Below are 20,392 nucleotides of genomic sequence, written 5' to 3'. Positions count from 1 at the left end.
GGTGGATGAATTGTGAGAATTAACTTAGACGGGCTCAGGGGGGTCGCGGTAGAGAGATAAGGCAAGGAGGTAGGGGGTGGGTAGCTAAGGTAATACAATGGTGTGGACATGGTTGGGGCTGTTCCGTTCTTGTTAGGGGGTGGCGATACTTGATGGGAACAGCTCTCGCCGACTGTAAAGGAGAGGAGAAGAGGGGGTGTGAAGTGAGAGAGAAGACGGGAGAGGAAGGGGAGAGGGGAGGGGTGTCGAGTGAGAGTTTGCGGGGGGAAGACAGCACAGCAGCACAATTTGGGGGTTTCTGACCACCATCACACAAGGACGACACACTGATCCAGATCTCCTTGGTTATTTTTCGCTTTTTAGAGCAATGGAATAAACCACCGCTCTTATTTTGAATGTGCTATGCTATGCTGTGTTGAATTGTCGATGTCTGCTCTATCCGCTTAGCTTTTCTCTGTTTTCTCTTGAGGGACTATCGGCCAATTTCTACGAGAAGTGCTGTGTGTGTTTGCTACGCATTGCAAATTTTGGTTTGTGGCATGGGTTCACAGATTGAGGTCAAGTATTTGGTGAACAGAGTTCATTCTAGTTTTCTGTTATAAATACAGCCGGACGCCACCAACTCTGTCTGGTTGCTGGTAATTAAACCCCCCCGTCAACCTCCTTTATTTCCTGATAACTCCCTTTTTTTTTTGTCAACCTCGCTAGATTCACTGGTAAACCTGCTTTTTTTACCCCGTCGACTTGACCTTCTTGGTTTGCCAGTGGACCTTTGATTTCTATCAACCACCTTTTACCCCTGAGTGTGTCTTGGTTTCCAGCAACCTCAGTTCCCGTAAATACAGACCAACGCCGAACACGGTAGAATGTAGCGAGTGTGCCCAAATTAATTACAAGAAACTAGAAACTAGAGCAGTGAAAAGCACTGAGGGAGTGTTTCCAAACATTACAAGCAGTAGAGTGGAGCAGAGCAGAATACAACGGATTACAAACGATACAGCAGAAGATGGAAGCAATCACAAGAAACTAGGCAAACAAAACTGACTCAAGTTCAGTTTTTTTGGGTTTGACAGGTAGGAAGAGGAAGCGGATAGGATGAATGTTAACAGTGCAGAGAAGCAGACGACAGCGACGAGTAACAGTCGAGTAATAAAACGAAACAAAGAAAGGAGAAAGAAAAAAAAGAAATCACCGGATAAACCCCATCATCATAGTCACCGTGTCAGACGAGATCAAAGCCTCCCACTCAGCCTCGAGTGCCTCATCGTCGAGCTCGCTGACATTGACCTCGGGACGGGTGGCCGAGGGGATGTCGATGTTGTCGCTGCGGGTGATGTTGCTGGTCAGGTTGTTGACCACGCTGTTGCTGTTGTCGGTGTTGGCATAGCCGTTGCCGACACTGACCCCAGCAGCACCGGCACTGACATTGGCACCAAGGCCGTGGCTGTAGTTGTTGTGGTTGCCATAGGCGTTGCCATTGCCGTTCGCACCGCTAGCGTACGGACCACCAGGAGTAGTAACACTTGTCTGAGCATGACCATGACCGTAACCACCAACACCGGCGTGAGCATGACCATGACCATGAGTAGCAGCAGCGGTAGCACCCGGAAGCTGAGAAAGTCCCGCAGCAGCAGCAGCCGCAGCAGCCCTAGCCCTCATCCGTGCCCTCATGCGTGCGCGATGACAGGCCCTGAGGCCACGAGAGCGATGATAAAATAGCGGGTAAGGAATAAACGAGACTGAGTAACCCGCATCAAGCAGGGCTGCGGCGGTCTGGCAGCGGAGACGGTTCTCGGCTGCTTGCTCTTCGTTTTCTTCTTCTTCTTCTTCTTCTTCTTCGCCGTCTGCTTCTCCTTCATCGGCGTCTAGGGCTGGGACGGGGGCTAGAGCAGGAGCAGGAGCAGGAGCAGGGGCAGGGACAGGGACAGGGGCAGAGGTTGCATGAACGTAGTCGTCGTCGTCATCATCATCAGTGGCATCTGTGTCCGGGTCCGGGCCGTTATCACCGTCGCTGTCGCTGTCACTGACATAGCTGGCATTGGTGTAGTGGGTGTATGCCGCGCTGCTGGTGGCGGTGTTGACAGTGCTGTTGGTGTTGGTCCTGGGCCTGGGGTTGGTGTTGACACCGTTGACATCGGTGTCGTGGATGCCCAGCCCCAAAAGATCAGTGCTGAGGTCGTGGGGGTCGAGGTCGGAGATGGAGAGGAAGTGGGAAGAAGAAGAGGAGGAAGAGGCGGTGTTGACGGAGGGGGAGGAGGGGGCTAGGAGGTTGATATTGTGGTCGGGGGCCGTGTATGGGTTGGTGTTGGTGTAGGGGTGAGTGTGAGAGCGGGTGGAAGGGTGGGTGTAGGGGTTGGTGTAAGGGCGGTTGCGGAAGTTCAGGGGGGAGTCCTCTTCCTCTGAGTCGGAGTCGTCGTCAACGTTGTGGAAGTTGTTGCTGTTGTGGTTGAAGTAGTTGCTGCTCCTGTAGTTGTTGCTGCTCTGGGTGTTGCTGCTCTCGCTGTTGACTCGACGAGCAATGTGCTCCATGGCGGCCCGGATGGCCGGGATGTTGATGGTGTTGTGATTCAGACCAAGGTCCGGCCACCCCGGAGCATCCGGATCGCCCATCGACGAGTCACTGTCAGACTCCGCTTCTGGCTCGGCTTCCGGCTCGGGTTCTTCGCCCTCACCCTCGCTGTCCGAGTCAAAGTCGAAGGCGGACCGCGGTTCGTAGGGGGAAGCCGTGTCAGCACGGTTGATGGCGTCCATGTTGAGTCGGGTCAGGCCGAGGCCGTTGCGGCTGACGCTGACACCCGTGCTGGTGCTCTGGATATTCTGATTATTCGAGTTGGTGCTTTGATAGACGTTCTGGCTGGGGATCACCCTGTTATTACGGCGATCATGCAGAGGTAGCGACCTAGCGGCAGCAGCCAAGGACGCGGCGCGTCTCACGGCATCGGCCGTCAACTGAGACGGCGGGGGTGGGGCCGGGGCCGAGTAGCCGCGGTGGGTGTCGACGAGGTCCGCGGCGGTAGCGTAGCGGGGGAAGCTGCTGATGGTGCGCGGGCGGGTGTTGTCGGCCGGGATGTGGTCGACGTCGGGCTGGGGCCGGTAGTGGTTGTGGTGGCTGTGGTAGCTGTGGCTTGGGTTGTGCTGGTAGTGTTGACTGTGTCCGTGGTTGTGATGGTTGTGGTGGGTGGAGTTGTGGTGTTGATGCTGCCGGTGATGGTGATGATAGCTGGGGGGTGTGGACGACGGGTGGGGGTGGGGGTACACCGTCTGAGGACACTTGCAGCGTTCACAGTAGCGGAGCGTCTCGCGGTGTCTTCTGGTGCTCTCGCCAATGCTGATGCTGTGGCGTTGGCCACCGGTGTTGGTGTTGGTGTTGGTACCTATACCGGCACCTGCACCAACACCTGCACTTATACCCATTCCGATGTCGCCAATATGGGTGCCCCGACGACGCTCCGGGTCAGCGAGGTGCTCAAACCCAGGAGGCGGCCGCATATGGGTATACGACGGCTCCATCATGTTGACGCCTGGGGGAAGCACGCCCCCGTCGACCGACATACGGGCCGAGCGAGGGGGTCCGTTGGGGATGGGTAGCGGCCGAGTGGGCGGCGACGAGGCCGGCTGGAACCGGCCACAGACAGAGCCACGCCGGACGGGCTCGTTCTGCGGCACGTGGTGCGGCATAACGGGAGGATCGCTCTCGGCGAGGGCTCTCTTGATGTTGGTCTTGAGGCGCTCACACTCGCGGACAGCCAGTTCCTATTCAGGTCAAATCTTGCTCGAAAAGCAAGAGATTTGTCTTCTGCTCTGAGACAACATACAGGGTAAAGACTCTGCGACGAGGTCCGGGCCAGGCGCGAGGGCGGTTCAGGACATAGACCAATGTCTGACTCCAAGGGAAGTGAACCTAGAGTCGGGGACGACGTGGCGCTAGCGGTGTTGGAGTGAGTCTCGGAGTAGGTGTGTCGAAAGAATTGCGAAGGCATGGGAAAAGGAAAGTAAATTGGAAAACTAAGGAATTGGTCATAGAAACAAGTCAATGGGTCGGGCTGAATATCGAGAGGGAAATCGAGAACGAAGCCAGGGGGAAACCGTCACGGGTTTATATCGACCTCGATGCCAGCCTTGTCGACTTTGTTTCCTTGTCCAAAGTGTCAGAATGGTCAGAATTGCCAGAATTCACGGACCTCTTGACATGACTTAGTCGACCTCCGATTGTTTGCTTCCGTCTGTAGGGTTTCCATGTCCTGTGTCTTCCGCTGCGAGATCTGGATGTCTAGATCGAACTACCTATGTAATCAGAGCAAGTAGAAGCACAGCAAGTAGATCAAGAGGCGGAAGGAGGCGGAAAGACACTGGCAGGCAACAGCATGTTCAACTTCTTACTACTATCACTGCAAGCTTCGCCTCCCGCCAAGCATCACGGGAGTCCCCTGCCAGTGCCCGTAGATGGACGAATCCAGTGTCGAGGAATCCTCCGGGCGAGGTTCCGTGCATGACTTGATACAAGTTCGAGTCTCCAGTGTCTCCAGTGTCCCCAGTTTGGTCCCCAGTTTGGTCCCCATGGTCCCTAGTTGTGACCCAGTTCTTCCCCATAATTCTATCCATATCGAGAAGAGCACGACGGACACGACGGCACTGACGGGTATCGGTAGCGTCCGTGTGGTTGGATCTTGGAGGGGGTTTCCCTCGAGGCTCCCAACGGCTCCCTAGGGCGCCAAGGAGGCTCAACTGGGAGCTACCTAGGTCCAGCTGGGGGGCTCGGCGGGTGTGTCTGGGCCCGGGACGCGGGGCGGTGGGGGCCCAAGGTGGCAAGCTGTGTCAAGTCAACTTTGTTCGAGTTTATCAGCCAACGAGCCAACATGAAGGCACTTCAGCACGAAGGACCCTCAAAGGGCTGGACCCCCAAGTCTTAGCGTGCGGGTTGCTCGGGGGGCGAATGTTTGACATGGTCCCAAGTCGCTATTCCTGGAGGAAGTCGAGGACCAAGGCGAGAGGCCTCTTCCAGACCCGCGCGATATCCTCCGGCACGACAGAGCAGATAGCAAACAACGAGGTGTATGACTTGCTGTTTCTTCACATGCTCTCCATCCTTATCTTGGGAAGGCGAGAAATTCCAGATATTCCGGAAATGTTGGAAATGTTTGCTATCGAGCTAAAGGAGTTGTTTGTCCGGTTGACGTCAGTGGGCAGAGGACGGGGAAGATACCCGTACAACCTCTAGTGTCCTCCACACATGTGAATAACACTTACACCAGTTCTCCATATTCTCTCCACAGACATGGAGCTTGGCACATCTCGGAAGATCGTCGGTGTCTACTCTCTCCACGGAGATGCGCAAACCTTTACTAACCGTTACGCTGTGCTGTGGACTGTCTACTAGGCTGGCATGGCTGGCCGTAGGGTAAACCGTTGCGCGGCTATGTCGATCGAAGGGATATCCTCTTGCGCTTACAAGGGACAAGGGGTGCGGGAACGCGCGCGGCGGAGCTTTGTCGTATTGAGTAAACTATCCGCCGTGGAGACTGGAGACAGAGGCCGAGCGTTGTGACTATGATCGACCCCGGGTTGCCAGGTCCCTTCCTGTCGAGCTGTCTTCTAAATCATCATCCCCTCACTACTTTCCCCGTTCCTTCTGATCGCGGCGGCGAGCAAACTTTCCCATTTTCACCTCCCTAGTACCGGACATCTTGCCCGGCGTGTCGAACTTATCGCACGACACGACAAGTACCCCAGAATAGAGAATCTAGAGCGAGGAAAAACACAACGGTCTAGACCCGCGCGCGTATTTGACATCTACTCCACCGGGATATCCCAGGTATCCCAGCTAGACAGAGGAGGGGCGAGCACACCAACAGCACCGCAAAAGACACATCAGGTCGAGCTCATCATGAGCACGGTAGACCGACTCTGAAACACTTCTATTTCGGACCAAGGCCCTTGCGTCCTTGCGAATCGCGCCGATAAGGGACCTAACTGCCAGTAACCCCGTCAGTAAACTCCGTCAGTAAACTCCGTCAGGTACCAAAAGGCCCAAGAGTCTTGGAAAAAAAGTCCAAAACTCTAGGCGCATTATCTCGAGTCAGGCGGCATGACTAGGTCGCCAAGCCAGTCCCTGTCGGCGTGAAAGCCGGACAAGATCAATTGGCCAGCAGGTTGTCGTGCTACAGCGTTGAGGCGTGTAAATCCCAAGTCGACGAGTTTTGTCCTTGCTCTTGCTCTTGATCGATCTCGACTTTGCGATTTACAACGCACACGGCCCGGACGATGAAGACTGACTCGGATTTAGCAAACAATTTTCCTCGCCAGATCCTCGCCAGACTCCTCATTGCTCCATCGACCAGAATCTAAGCGAGTATTAGTTATGTTTCTCCTCGAGGCCACTCCCCAGCTCATCCTATAGTCTCTCGATATTCGTGCGTCGTGCTCACACCCGATCGGGGGCATCCGATTCAACGTTGAGGCTTAGCCGTGATGATGTCTGATCGCAACTTCTCGATGGCTTCCAAAGTCTTCTTCGTCTGGAGTCTTCAAGCGGGTGTCAAACTCTTCCGAGACACGATAGCCCCTCTTCCGAGCTCTCTTCCGTGCTTCTCTTTCGTGCTTTCATTTCGTGCTTTTCCTTCGTCCAGTGTTCTCTTTCGTGCTTCTCCTTCCATGCTTGTCGCCTTCGTGCTCTCTCTCACATGCCAAACACCACCAGCCATCTCCCCAGATCAACAAGCAAGGAAGATCTTGGGCTTCCTCTCCCATTTTCACTTCCGCTTCCGCTTCCGCCACTCCACCCTCACAGTACATACACAGGAAACATGTCTCCCTAAGGATGCTTAGAAATTCACATCTCCGCGCGATCGACCTGTAGGAGCATGACGGGCGCCGACTCGCAGACGGGAACTTCCCTTCCCGGATGAGTAATTGAAAGTAAGAGGCCGCGTTGGTAGGAGCTGAGAGCTGAGATTTGAGAGCTGAGATTTGAGAGCTGAGACTTGAAACGGGAAGTGAGGGGATGGATAGTAATCACTATCAACCTCAGGTATCGGGGGAAGGGGGAAGATCGATCATAGTGATGATGGCCTTTTGAGCTACGAATTCTTGAATAGGAAGGGAGAGAATACCGAACAACTGGCTCCTTTGCCGTCTCTGCCGTCTCTGCCGTCTCTGCCGTGTTTGCTCGAGGGAAGGGAATGCAGTGTCCTTTGCGGGCCGCTCCGAATGTGTTCGATCAACAAAAGTCGCGGGCCGCAACGCAAACGTAAATGCAGCTAACGTAGGGCTGCTTGTCTACACTAGTGTATAGCCATTTCGCGGCCGAGATCCGAAAGACGATGCTCGAATCGGAAGTCGTAGCCCGTTTCGAAAATGCCGTAGTGGGAAGCTTCTCCGTGCCTTTGAGATCGCCGGTGCTATGTCTGGACGTGTAGGTAGTGTAGGAGTGGACGGATGTTCCGTGGCCCTGATACCCTAGTGCCCTGATACCCCAGATCGATCTGCATAAAGTCCCATTGAGGCCCATCGACGAGTCCCACCAACCAGTTTAGCCCTCCAGACCCCGTGGGGAGAAATAAAAGGGAATATCTAAACTGTAGCCCCTGATTCCACTCTGCGCCAGTTAGCTTGGCGCCCAACCTTATGTTGTCGCACTGCTCGCAGCCATTGACAAATAACGTCGGGTTACGAGGCGGGGAGCCAAGACACGGTGCTTCGGGCAGCGAGAGAATCGCAAATCGAGTTCGATGACCCCGAGGGCATCACACCGCAGACAACGAGTCGACAAGAACATCGACTCGTGAATTCCTGAATAAAATCGCTCTCGCCGCTTCAATCGCCGAGCCTTGGCCCCAAGACAATAAACCAAGGGATACGAAGGAGAGTGTACAGTAAGCAAACTGAGAGTGTGACGGATGGACGTCAACCCCGCGCGCAAGTCGAGGAGACCCTTGGAAGCCCGGCGGGTCGATCGATGACGTTTGTGCTGGACCCACCAACACCTGCCCGAGTGGGCCGAGCTCGGACCCCGACTCAACAGCGGGCAGCACAGCGCGCATGGAGAGAGACGGGAAAGGCCGGCCCAACCCAACCAACACAAGCGGCCACCAGCGGAAAAAGAATCGATTGGATTTCACTTCTTACGGGTGTGTGTGTCTGCGCCGCAGAAGCTCCCCGCGAACCAACAGATTTGTGTGACGAGATTGCTGAGACTGCAGAAAAAAAAAAGGGACAGGACTGGACAATTGGCGGAAAAAAACAGGAAGCGGAAGAAGAAAAACAACAAAACAAAATCGATGCCAATGTTGTTGAGTCCACTGCGCGCAAACGGTGCCTGAGCGCCTGCAGCGTGGAAAAGGCTCTTTTAGCGCAGCGCGCTGAGGCGAGGGCCCAATCAAGGCTTTACGACCCCGGTACCGTCCCACGCTGGGGCCATCTTCGCCTCCCACAGAGCCTGGCCCTTGCGATGCAACGCAGCATCCCAGTTGAATTGCCCTGCTGGCCAGTGAGTTTTCTCTCGATCGCCGAATGCCACCAAAAAGGCCCATCGCCTTCTCGTATGCATCTGTACAGTACCCACAAGCGTCCCGTTCCCAGCAGCAAGTTAGCCGCCGGCGCCTCTTCCTCCGATCCTCGCCTTGCGCCGTCCATCGAACCTTAACTATTGTCTGTGCTGGTGTATTGTTTATTGCGACGCCGCTGTCCGCGCCTTGAGGATCATTTATTTCCTCTCGTCTTGCCGTCGACTATTCATTCCTTCGATTATTCATTCATATGTCCTCGATGCGACGGTAATCAATTCGCATCGTCCCGTGTCCTCCGACCGACCGACCAACGAACGACCTTTGCCTCCCCATCTTTCTTGTCCTTCTTCTCCTCACCGTCCCAACATCTTGAAACGATAGCGACGAAAGCTGCGGCACTTCTCTCAAAAGTCTCGCCCGTTCCAACCCCGACGAGTACACCGCGACCCGCGACTTTTCCTCCGCACGACGATACCGATTTGGGACGACACGACGAGGCGATTTGAAATCAAGAAGGACCAGAACAGGTTGTCGAAGTGGGCGGGGGACGATTTGTGTGTTTGTTTGCTTTTCTAGGACGATAAGGACGACGAGCAGGATTTGCTGGCCGCTTGGTGCGGTCCGCCACCCAGGCAGTTCAAGCTGGATTATCCGTATGTTATGCTTTTGTGTTATCTGTTTGCTTTGTTCTTATGATTCAGGCGCCACCTCTGCGGCCGGGTTACGGCTGGGACTGGCCGCGCAGATGGGACGAAGGGTCGGACCCAGTTCGTGCTCGCAAGTGCCTCGGTCGTGCTCCCAGTCGTGCCCTCCTCGAGTGAGAGGGCCAGAGCACAGGGAGAGAGAAAGGAAAGAGGGAGAGAGGAAGAGGGAGAACACACGCACACATAGAGAGAGACAGAGAGGAAGGCATCAGTACATGCTAACAAGTGGCAAGGTTCGTCGCCGTGACCGGCTGGTCACATCAGCCACCACCAAATGGCCGCTCTAGCTATGGTCACCACAGGTCACTGTCCAGCATCCTCCGGACCGCCTCGCCCCGACCCTCGTCCACCCATACGCGGTCCAACTCGACCACCGAGCTGCCCATGGTCGGCGACGGTTTCCTCCGGTCGTCCCGGCCCTCGACTCCACAGCCGAAGCGGCTCTTCGTGCCCTCCCACCCGGACGACTTTGACAACGACATGAGTACCATCCCCGACCCCCGGAGCCGCGCCATGAGCCCGGCCAGCGGTGAAGTCCTCATGTCCTCCCCGGCCCACCACCCAGACCTCAACGACGAGGTGGCCACCCTCAGCACCAAGCTCATCAACGCCATCAACCACCAGACCGCCCTGGACGACAACCTGTCAGCCACTCGCGTCGAGCTGGAACGCTCACAGGACCGGATACGCGAGCTCGAGGCCGAGGTTGAGGACCAGCGCGAGATGCTCTCGGGGGACGTCTGGGTGCGCCGGAAGACGGTCGAGGCCGAGAAGGCGATGTTGGTGGCCCGCGCGGCCGAGGAGAAGCGCGCGCGGCTCGACATGGAGCAGCAGAAGAAGAAGATTGAGCAGGAGCTCGAGAACTTGACGGCCGCTTTGTTTGAGGAAGCCAACAAGATGGTCATCTCGGCCAAGGAGGACGCACGCGCGGAGCAAGAGGCCCTGCAGCGCAAGAACGACCAGCTGCGCGCCCAGATCGCCGACACCGAGGCTCTCCTGCGGTCGCAACAGGAGCAGTTAGTCGAGCTCAAGCAGGTCATGGAGCAAATGGCAGTCGAGAAGGAGGAGCAGCAGTCGCCGGCTACTGTCCCTTCATCGCCGGGGCGCGAGAGCGTCGCCGATGCTCGGGAGTCAGTGGGCTTTGGTCCCATGGTTGTTGGGCCGTCGCGCCATCACAGCTTCCCCGTGCCGTCTCCGCCGCCTCAGCCGTCGTATCCGACGAGCTTCACCCACCTTCTGCACCCTGTACTTCGCACCGACCTGGCCGCGTGCAACGATTTCAAGGAGTTGCTCCGCACGACAAAGCGGCTCTCTGCGCCCCGACTTCCTTCCGGGTCGTCCGGTTCTGGTCTGGCGTCTCTGGGTATCGGCCTCGGCTCCGCTACCTCTCACATCTCGATGGGTAGCGTTTCTACCACCTCTCTTGCGACCACGACGGGAACACCACCCACAACCTCCCCACAGACCCCCCACACGCCCGCGTCGTCTGTCAGCAGCACCACGTCCGCCAACACACACACCACCCCGCTCCCACACCTCAAGGAAACCAAGTTCTACAAGCGGGTACTGACCGAGGACATCGAGCCCACGCTCCGGCTCGACACCGCACCCGGGCTTTCCTGGCTCGCCCGCCGCAGCGTCCTCACGGCCATGACAGACGGCTCCCTCGTCGTCGAACCCACCCCATCCACCGCCACCGGCCGCTTCGGCAAAGTCATCAAGCCCGAACTGCACCCGTGCTCCCTCTGCGGCGAAGCCCGCAAGGACGCCGAGCACCTCCTCCGCACGCACCGCTTCCGCGTCAGCGAGACCGACAACACCACCCAGGTCGGCTACCCGCTATGCCGGTACTGTCTCGGCCGCGTGCGGTCGACCTGCGAGTTCCTCGGGTTCTTGCGGATCGTCAAGGACGGCCATTGGCGGTTCGCTGCCGCTGGTGATGATGAGGATGCCGAGTGGAAGGCGGCGTGGGAGGAGAGTGTGCGGCTGCGCGAGCAGATGTTTTGGAGCCGGATGGGTGGCGGGGTGGTGCCGGTGGGTGGTCACGGCCGGCAGTTTTCGGGGTCGGAGAGTATGTTGAGTATCAGGGGGGAGAGGAGTCCGAGGCCTAGTCAGGAGGGGGGGAGGCCGGTGTTGAAGCAGCCTGTTGAGTTGACTGAACCGCCGAAGGGGACTCCAAAAGAGACTCCGAAGGGGGAGACCGAGGCTCCAAGGGAGATTTCGAGCGGGGAGTCTTCAAAGGAGGAGACTCCAAAGGGAGAGCCTTCAAAGGGGGTTGTTGAAATGGCGCAGCAGGCCGCGGTTGAGGAAGCACCCAAGGACTCTTTAGCCCCCGAGGAGCCTTCAGCACCCAAGGAGGTTGGAGATGCTTCGTCAACTCCGTCAACCAAGGAGGTTGAGCAACCCGCTGAGCAACCCGTTGAGCAACCCGCTGAGCAACCCGTTGAGCAACCCGCTGAGCAACCCGCTGAGCAACCCACTGAGTCGCTCAGTGGACAACCCGGGCCCATTGAACTCACCGAGCAACCCACGGAACCCGCCGAACAACCTGTTGCACAGGAGGCGGAACCGACCCCACCTGCTGCACCCACCGAGCAACTCACTGAACAACCCTCCGAACCCACTGAGCAACAACAACCCACTGAATCCACCCCCAAAGTGGATGAAACCAAGGCGCCGCTCAGCGCACCCATCTCCATCACTTTTTGAGATCCTTCATCCATCTCACACCGCGGATGTAGCGCTATAATGCACGATTACATGCATCACCGGTACCATCCTACTCGCCATCATCATCATCATCATCATCACCATCGACCGGTTATCAACTCCATCGGCAACTCTGTACCATTAGTAATATCAATCAACACCACACCAACGCAAAGCATACATGCATTCAAGGCGTTTAACGGCGAAGGTTTCCTTTCCCCTTCTCTTTTCCTTCGATATTTTCTCGGTCTCCGTTTCTTAGTCTGCATCATATCACGATCGTCATTTCTGTCTGGCGTTTCTTGAGAGTAATCGTTTTGGATGAACGGGTATTGTGGTGCCTGGGTGTGGGGGAGTTGCGGACGAGCATTTTCATACATATATACTGTTTTCCTCATTTCGAGTCGTTTCATTTTTCGGTTCTCGGTTTCATTGGACGGGTTGGGATCATGGATGCTCTCTTTGTTTCGGCGGCTTGGATTTATGGCTGCCTTTAGTCCCTGGTCTCTGGTCTCTCTCTGGTTGCAGGTCTCGGCATGGTGGGGGGTTAGGAGGAAGGGAAAGCAAGGGAGGAAAAGGTTGGCAGGGGAGGGGGGCACAGGTGTTTGTTTACTACTTACTACACTGACTACCTGTATTAATATGGTTTGGGCAACGGGGAGACAGGATGGGCGGTGGGCGGTGGGTAGTAGACGGACGGGGACGGGGGTCAGGTTGGGTTGGTCGGGCGGTTTTTGTTTTATAAGAGTATTTGGATTAATTGGAATGGAATGAATGGATATGGGATGTCTTGAATGCCCGTGTCGTATCAAGTGTCTTGTCTGTAAGATGGTGTTATATATGTTCAGTCGGTATGAAATGATGGCAATTGACACTGTCATCGAGCAGGAGTGCTCCGGGTGACTTTCGCGATGGCACTAGGACAGACGTCGCGGATATCAGCAAAGGCACTTCATTCCAGGGGGCGACGTACATGTGCTGACAACCCCCCTTACAATAGGCGTTTAAACACCCCCATTCGGGCACACCCACAACGTCTAATCTGACTAGGTTAGAGAAGAAGCATATTGCTGTGGGTAGAGTCAGGACAGTTGTTGCATATATATGGGAGCTGCACATATATGGGACAGACGTCTCAGGTGAGAAAGAAGAGAGCAAAGCATGGGTCAACTCAAAAACGCTGCATTAAGCTCAGCAATATCAACAAGAAACACTAAAACAAGCAGAATGAAACATTTTTTAGTCGAGATAGAAAAAACTGCATGTATCCATCCATCCACTCATCTGGCAACCTGCAACCGATCTGGACTAGGCTAGTAGTGCGCGAGAAAATAGACAAAACAAATAAAAGCGGGATGAGTATCCAACGACGCGAAGGAAAAGCAAATTCCAAAGCAACAAAAGAACGCGGTTTCGAGAGGGAGTATTAGGAAATATGACACGATAGTGACGGCGATGTGGTGACAGAATTACGAAAGAAAAACAATAAAACGACAATCAAGAAGAAGCATAATTCCCCCACAGTTTACTCATTCCAGTCCTCAAAGCCTCCATCTCCATACGGATTCCACTCCTGGCCCGGGTAGCTCGTGGCACTCATCTGGGGTAGCACCTCCTGGTTCTTGCCGGCGGCCGCCGCAGCGGCGTCTTCATCCAGTACGGGGATCTTCTCCTCCATCATCAGGCGATGCTCGGCCTCACGCTGCTCCTCAGCCTTCTTCTTGGCGCGCTCAAAGATGGCGACGTTGTCCTTGGCCGCGGTGTTGCCGTTTTGGTTGGCCGGGCTGCTCGTGCTGGGGCTGGCTTGTTGCACCGTGGCGATCGCGGCGTCCTGGATGATAGGGGATTCCATGTCGGAGTCAAAGTCTAGGTCATCGTCGTGATCGTGGTCATGGTCCCGGTCGGTGTTGGTGCGCGGAGGCGGGTGGAAGGCGATGGCCGGAGGTGTGGGAATGTCCGAGTCTGAGCTGACGATGGCGTGGGGGTTCTGCACCGGTGGCCGGGTGACCTCGTGGGACAAGCCCGCAGACTTGGGCTCGATGGGACCAGAAACGACAATGGTGTTGGCGGGGACATCACGGGCCACTTGCTGCTGCTGTTGCTGAGGCTGCACCTGCACTTGAACCGGTGGCTGGGGCTGGGGCGGTGGTGACACGGACTGAGGTGACCGCTGGATGGGCGGGGAGCCCGTTTGGGTGCCAGTAGGGAACTGGGACTGACGCGGCGTCGCATCATAAAGGTTATCCTCTTCCACCCGCTGGGCTGTAGGGGTCGCCACCAGCTGGTTCACAGGAGAAGTAGAAGAAGGCGGTTGGATAGTCGACTTAGATTCGGCGCCGGCACCGGCACTCACACCCCGTTCAGCGGCCTTGGGCTGTACTGGCGGGGCTGATGGGTTGACAATCCAACCCGGCGCAGGCTGCTGAGCCGGGGGAGACAAGGGCTGTCCACGACCTGGCCGCTGCGACGGAAGCGAGGCAATGCCGTCAGCACTCAGATCCCTCGAGTGAGACACCTTGTTGCTGCTCTGCCCCTGCGGCGGCGCAATGACCACGTTCACAGGGCCGGACGACGGCTGCGGCGGTGGGACATTGTACTGGAGCTGAGGCGGCGGAGAGACATTGTCGCGAGCAAACGTGCGGGCGGGGAGTCCAGCTTGAGTTTGGGCCTGGACTGGCGGCTGGTTCGCCGGGGGCGGGACAACCGCTTGGGAGACCTGAGGAGCGGGAGTGGGAGTCGACGACTGGGGTGAGACGTCCGGCGCTGTGGGCCGAGAGACAACCGGAGCAGTGGTGGCTGGTGGCTGCTGAATGGACGGGACTTGCAATTGAGGCGGAGCGTCCTCAGCCTTCTGTTCTTGGGCGGGAGCATCTCTAGCAGGCTCTTCGGCAGGAGCAGTGACTGGAGCAGCGCCTGGAGCGGGAGAGGCGGTATCTTGCCGTGCCTGTCCCTGTTCCTGGGCCGCTGAAGTTTGTGTAAGCGCCGAAGCCGGAGCAGGAGTCTGCGACTGCGGAGTCGAAGCTGCCAGTGAGATAGCAGAGGCCGGAATGCCATTAGGCTGCTGTTGCTGGGGTGCACCCGCCGGCTGGCCCGGAGCACCGGGTTGAGCCCACTGTTGCTGTGGTTGCTGCTGAGGGAACCCAGGTCGGGGGCCTGGTCCAGGGAAACCAGGTCCGACGTAGACGTGTGCCGGAGCGGGCGCAACTCGTCCTTCGCCGTGGACGTAGCCATACCCAGCCGGGATGGGAACCTGATCGTACTGTGGCTCCGGTGCCAGCGGACGGGTAACTTGTCGGGGGATCATCTGCGGGGGTAGCTGTCCTTGCGGGGGTTGTCCCGGACCACCACCGGGGCCGCCGAGCTGAGGACCTTGCTGGGGAGGACCTTGCTGGGGAGGGCCTTGCGGGAGAGGACCCGGCATACCAGGACGCAGACCCTGCGGAGGGCCTTGTTGAAACTGTTGCTGTTGAGGGAAACCCGGCGGCCTAGTCATAAATTGCTGCTGCTGCTGCTGCGCTCCCGGAGGAAGCGGGCCTTGACCGGGTCTGCCAGCCTGCGCTTGGGGCGTCTGGGTTGGCTGAGTCTCGGGCTGCTTCCGCTTAAAGGCGCTCATGATGGACGGTTTCGAGCTCTTCTCCTTCTCGGGCTTGGACGCACTGGAGATAGATGCCGCACCCGATGCGGCAGCCGACGACGACTTGCCGCCGAAGAGCAGCTTCGAGATGGTGCTCTGCTCCTTCTCCTTCGGCTGGGCATTGGCCGGAGCACCGTTCGGGCGGGGACCGGGACCAGGACCGCCTGGCCCGGCTTGCTGGCGGAATTGGGCTGGAACAGGGCCGGGTTGGCCCGGCATCCAGTAGCCTTGGCCCGGGGAGCCAGCAGCGCCAGGTGGGCGGGGAGGGCCGGTAAAGCCGGGCGGGCCGGGCTGTGGCTGACCCTGTAAAACAGCCGGGGGCTGGGGACCACCAGCTTGCTGACCTTGCTGACCCGGTTGAGGGCTCGACGGCTGCGGTGTTGAGCCCAACGCTGGGCCCGACTCTTCAGATGCTGAACCGGGACCCTGTGCGATGCGCGGTGTGCCTTGTCCAGAGGAACCACCACCGACCGGGGGCGACCGATCGCCGGCTGCGGGCTGCGGCGAAGCGATGCGTTCAAGCTGCTCACCCGGAATGCCAGGGAGCGGAGGCTGGATATGCGAGGCCGGGGAAACAGGTCGGTTGACATCGTTCCCATCTCCCGGCTGGCCCAGGCTGTTGTTGTTGCCCTGGAGAGTGCTGGGACCCCCCTGGCCTGGGGCCTGCGGAGGAGCAAACAGCGGTTTGGTGCTGACCGGAGAGTCCGCCAAGAACCGGGTCTGCTCAATAGCAAACTGCGTCGCGGGCTGCGAGTGCAACGACACTGGTGAATCGATAATCGACGTGCCGGGAGTAGGCCCCGTAGCGCTGCTTGGCTCACGCTGGGGCACCTGTGGGGACTGGCCGGGTTGTGTTTGCGCAGGCGGTCGTGGGCTCGTGGCCGGAGCAAAGCCAGGATGCTGCTGAAGCTGGTGGCTAAGAGCCGTACCGGGTCGTGGGCCACCTGGGAGACTCTGCGGCGGAAGAGAACCCGCAGTGCCTGGGGGACCGAGAGGGCCCGGAGGACCGGTCTGTCCAAACTGTGGCTGGCCCTGGAACTGCCCGGGATACGGCGACTGCGCGGCTGCCGTAATCGGGCGTCCGTCAGGGCCCAGTGGCGGACGAATGCCAAATCGCTGACCTGGGGCCGGCCCCTGTCCTGGCGGGAAAGAACCGGGCTGTTGACCCTGCAGCGGTGCTTGACTCGGCTGCGAGGATGTCTCCTGACTCTTTGAATCTGCCCGACCTCTCAAGAAACCAAAGAAGCCCGTGCCAGCTTTCTTGTCCGACTGGTTCTGGTTCTGGCCCTGGCCCTGGTTCGGGCGCTGATTCTGGTTTGGACCAGGCCCTTGCTGAGGAGGTTGCGTGCCCTGGAATCCCCAGCCCACAGGTGGCTGTTGCTGCGGCGGCCGCTGCTGCATAAATTGTTGCTGAGGAAAGGGTTGTTGTTGTGGCTGCTGCTGCTGTGGTTGTTGCTGCTGTTGTTGTTGTGGCCCAAGGCCAGGGCCAAGACCCGGGCCAAGACCAGGGTTAGGACCGGGGCTGGGAGTAGGCCCAGGTCCGGGAGCAAAGCGATCCTGTCCATTGGGCATTTGCCCGTTTGCAGAGTTCAGCTGGGGCGAAGAAGCGCCTGGCGAGCTATTGTTGGTATTTCCTTGAGGCCCTGCGCTCTGGGGACCTGCGCTCTGGGGTCCGGCGCTTTGGGGACCCGTGTTCTGGGGCCCAATGTTGGATGCCGGCGAAGCTGAAGCGCCGGGCCCCGGGCTCGGCCCAGTCCGTGGCGGCTGGAATTGGGACGTGCCTAGAGATTGCGACATATTTTGATATTGACCCTGCGGCGGTATATGAGGCTGGGACTGGCCTGGAACTTGGAACTGGCCTTGCGGTTGCCCTTGCCCTGGTGGCTGGCCTTGGAACTGACCCTGGGGCTGGGCTTGGGGCTGGCCCTGGAATTGTGTCTGGGCGCCGGGTGCTTGTGAAGCCGTCTGCGCAGGCATCCGGACAGTAAACGAGGAGCCCGGGTTCTTTGCGTTGTCACGAGGCGAGCCCCGGAACACGTCTTTAAGCGCGGAGAAGCGCTTCTTCGGCCCACCACTGATGCTCCCAGCAGTCTTGTGACCGGGACCGTTCGCCGGTGCCGCACCCCCAGCGCCGCCTGGTCGGTTGTGGAAGAACCCAGTCGGCTTCCGGGTAGGCGGCGCAAATTGAGAAGGCGGGGTATGCCCCTGCATCCTCTCGCCGAGAGGTGTTCCGGGGCTTTGGGCGGTGATGCTATCCTTGCTCTGGCCACTGTAAGACATGTTGTCCGGACTCCCGCCGCCCCTCGGGCCAAAGACCGGGTTCAGTCTCTGCTGTTGGGGCCCTGCTTCCTCCGTGTTCAGGCTAACCACTGAGGCGTCGTCGCCATTGACGTTCTGCGGCTTGGCCACGCTGTCCGGGCCCTGCGGCTGGGACTCGTCGGCGTGATTATTGCTTCCAAGCCGGTTCCGCAGGCTGGAGAACACACCTGAGTTTCGCTTAGGCGGACCGTCTTGGAGATCATGTCGCTGTAGTTCGCTTTGTTGGGACTGATGGGATCGGAAGCGCGACAGGACGCCGCCCTCCTGTTGAGGGCTCTGTGGCCGTTGCGCGGCTTGTTGAGAACCGTCAGGCGGGCTGCTTGGCGGCTGCTCAGTCGCAGCGCGCCGTTGAACTGGCGAGGCAGACATGGGCACGCCAGTTTCCTTGTCGATACCATAGTACGGCCTATCTTCCTGCTGCCGCGACGACGCGTTGCTCGGAGAGTGGCGGTGACGGCCGGTGGGTTGAAGGGGCTCGGACAGGTGCGATTCTTGCAAGTTCCAGCCTCCGCCTTGGGGCTGGAACCGCTGCGACAGGTTGTTTGAAAGCATGTGCGGCGGCACAACCATCTGTCGGCCACCGGCCTGGCCGAACTGCTGGCCTTGACCGGCGATCGGCGCAGGCCCGCCCATGACGGGCTGAGCTGTCCCGGGAGCGCCCACAAAGGCCCTCCCCTGCATCGGAGACGGGCCTTGCCCAGGTAGGCTACCATTCGGGAACCCGGCGTTCGGAAAGCCCCGGTTTTGGATCTGATTCTGATTCTGGCTGGGCGCCTGGCTCTGCACCTGCCACGTTTGGGCCGGGCGTATCGGACCCTGAGCGCCTTGGGAAGCCTGGGCGCCGGGGGTAGGCCGGTAGACGTTCTGGACAAATTGGCCGGACGGTGGGGCGGAGCCTAGGAATTGGCCCGTCTGCTGCTGCTGCTGCTGCTGCTGCTGCTGCTGCTGCGCGGAGGCCATGGTGGGCTGCTGGGAGGAGGGTCCCTGAGCGGAAGAATTGGGTTTGGGGCTTGGTTGCGGGCGAGGAATGCCCTCGGCGTTGTTATCGTTGGTCGTGAACTCCTCGGCCGTTAAGCCTAGTGAGGAGCCAAAAGTCGAAGCGCGGCGAATCGGCGGGAGCCCTACAAAAGACGGAGGCCGATGCTCCACATCGGAGTTCAGCTGTTGCTGGTAGTACTGGGCTTGCGGGTGGTAACCCTGCTGGTAGTCCCTTGGCGGCGGAAGCGGCTTTTGTGTGTACTTTTGAGCGTATGCGGCCATCGGCAAGGGCAGAGGACCCAGATCAGAGGCGGGTCAGAGACGTAAGGGGTACGCGATATCGATCAAGTTACAGCCGTTACAATTCTGTTCTTGATGATTAGTCTCGTCCGGTCGTCGATCGAGAACAACTTCGCTGAAAAAAGGGGATCGACAATGAGCGCGGGGTCACCAGCGAGGGCTGCTCAGCTCAGCTCGAGTTCGCGGAGCGCTATGCGCAAGATGCGATGTACGGCTCTGAGGGATGATGCTATCGAGACTTGTCCTCGTGTATGACCTTGGGGGCAAGAGGGACAGATAATAGATCGACGTACAATCTCATTGGGGACCAATCGGTCGGAGAAAATAGTTCAGATGAACAGGTGGCCCCGGCTCCTCCCCGACGGCGAAGTTGCGGCACTCGATTAGGAATTTTGGCGCGGTGCAGCGGGATGACGACGAGGTCGAGAAAATGTCACGGAGGTTCGAACGCGGAAACGGGGACGAGAACGAGTAACACGAGAAAGCAGGCGTCGAGGCTCGCGAGGCGGAGCTGAGAGAAGATGCTTTGCCGTAAAAAAGGCTCTCAGCCGGCGCGCTCGCAGGACGGCGGCGCGCAATTCGTCGAGAGCGAGCGAGCGAACGAGCGTAGAGAACCGCTATCCGTCCGTCTCTAGCCCACTTCGCGGTGCGTGTAGTTTGGCTAGACCGCACTGGAGATTCCCAACTAGTAAACCGTCGGGATCGCAAAAAAGTGTGGCGGTGAATTGGCCCGTCACCAGCGGCCGATGAGGGTGGAAAGGGATAACTAAAAGAGACAAGGCGACAGGAAGAGAAGGGGGTAAGAAGGACACCAGAACGCGATCGAGGAATTTGGCGACAGCGGCAGCGGCTCGACCGAGACCGACCGACTTTGTCCCGGGGGGCGGGGGGGGGATGCAGAGAGACGAAATGGCCGCGAGCAAGCGAACAACACCACCACCCATGGAGACACACGCAATGGACGCACCTGCACTCTTTAGCTTGCAACGGCTGGACTTCTCATCTGCAGAGAAAGAACCACCAGGGCGTCCCCCCTGCCACGAACCTTGGGGTTCCTTCAGGGCAGACGTGCAGGTATCACGGTGATTGGTCGAGTCTGGGATGCAGCTGCAGCAAGCCCACTGTTGGTGGGCTGAAAATCCATGGCAGCCTGATCCAGCCATGGAAGGCACGAAGGTTGTTAGCACAGTGTGAGGAAGGAGCGTGGAAAGGTTAATTTCACGGAGAATTAGCTCCCAGCCCAG

General features: G+C 58.3%; 3 protein-coding genes across 3 annotated transcripts; 1 reads left to right on the top strand and 2 right to left on the bottom strand.

Moving 5' to 3' along the window:
* Positions 1-1,188: 1,188 nt before the first annotated feature.
* Positions 1,189-3,980, bottom strand: C8A04DRAFT_28738 (uncharacterized protein; the record flags this gene model as incomplete). The annotated part of the gene is made up of 2 exons (XM_062780761.1): positions 1,189-3,753; positions 3,816-3,980. 2 exons carry the CDS (start codon positions 3,978-3,980, stop codon positions 1,189-1,191), a joined length of 2,730 nt encoding a protein of 909 aa, XP_062636916.1.
* Positions 3,981-9,196: 5,216 nt separating this feature from the next.
* C8A04DRAFT_28737 (uncharacterized protein) lies at positions 9,197-11,917 on the top strand (the record flags this gene model as incomplete). The annotated part of the gene is made up of 2 exons (XM_062780760.1): positions 9,197-9,321; positions 9,442-11,917. 2 exons carry the CDS (start codon positions 9,197-9,199, stop codon positions 11,915-11,917), a joined length of 2,601 nt encoding a protein of 866 aa, XP_062636915.1.
* Positions 11,918-13,442: 1,525 nt separating this feature from the next.
* C8A04DRAFT_12287 (uncharacterized protein) lies at positions 13,443-19,130 on the bottom strand (the record flags this gene model as incomplete). The annotated part of the gene is made up of 2 exons (XM_062777288.1): positions 13,443-16,879; positions 17,057-19,130. The coding sequence occupies 2 exons, from the start codon at positions 19,128-19,130 to the stop codon at positions 13,443-13,445; spliced, it is 5,511 nt and encodes a 1,836-aa protein (XP_062636914.1).
* Positions 19,131-20,392: the final 1,262 nt, after the last annotated feature.

Source organism: Dichotomopilus funicola (genome assembly GCF_033296635.1).
Source record: "Dichotomopilus funicola strain CBS 141.50 unplaced genomic scaffold C8A04scaffold_32, whole genome shotgun sequence".
Lineage (NCBI taxonomy): Eukaryota > Fungi > Ascomycota > Sordariomycetes > Sordariales > Chaetomiaceae > Dichotomopilus > Dichotomopilus funicola.
This window is presented reverse-complemented; position numbering and strand designations above follow the sequence as displayed.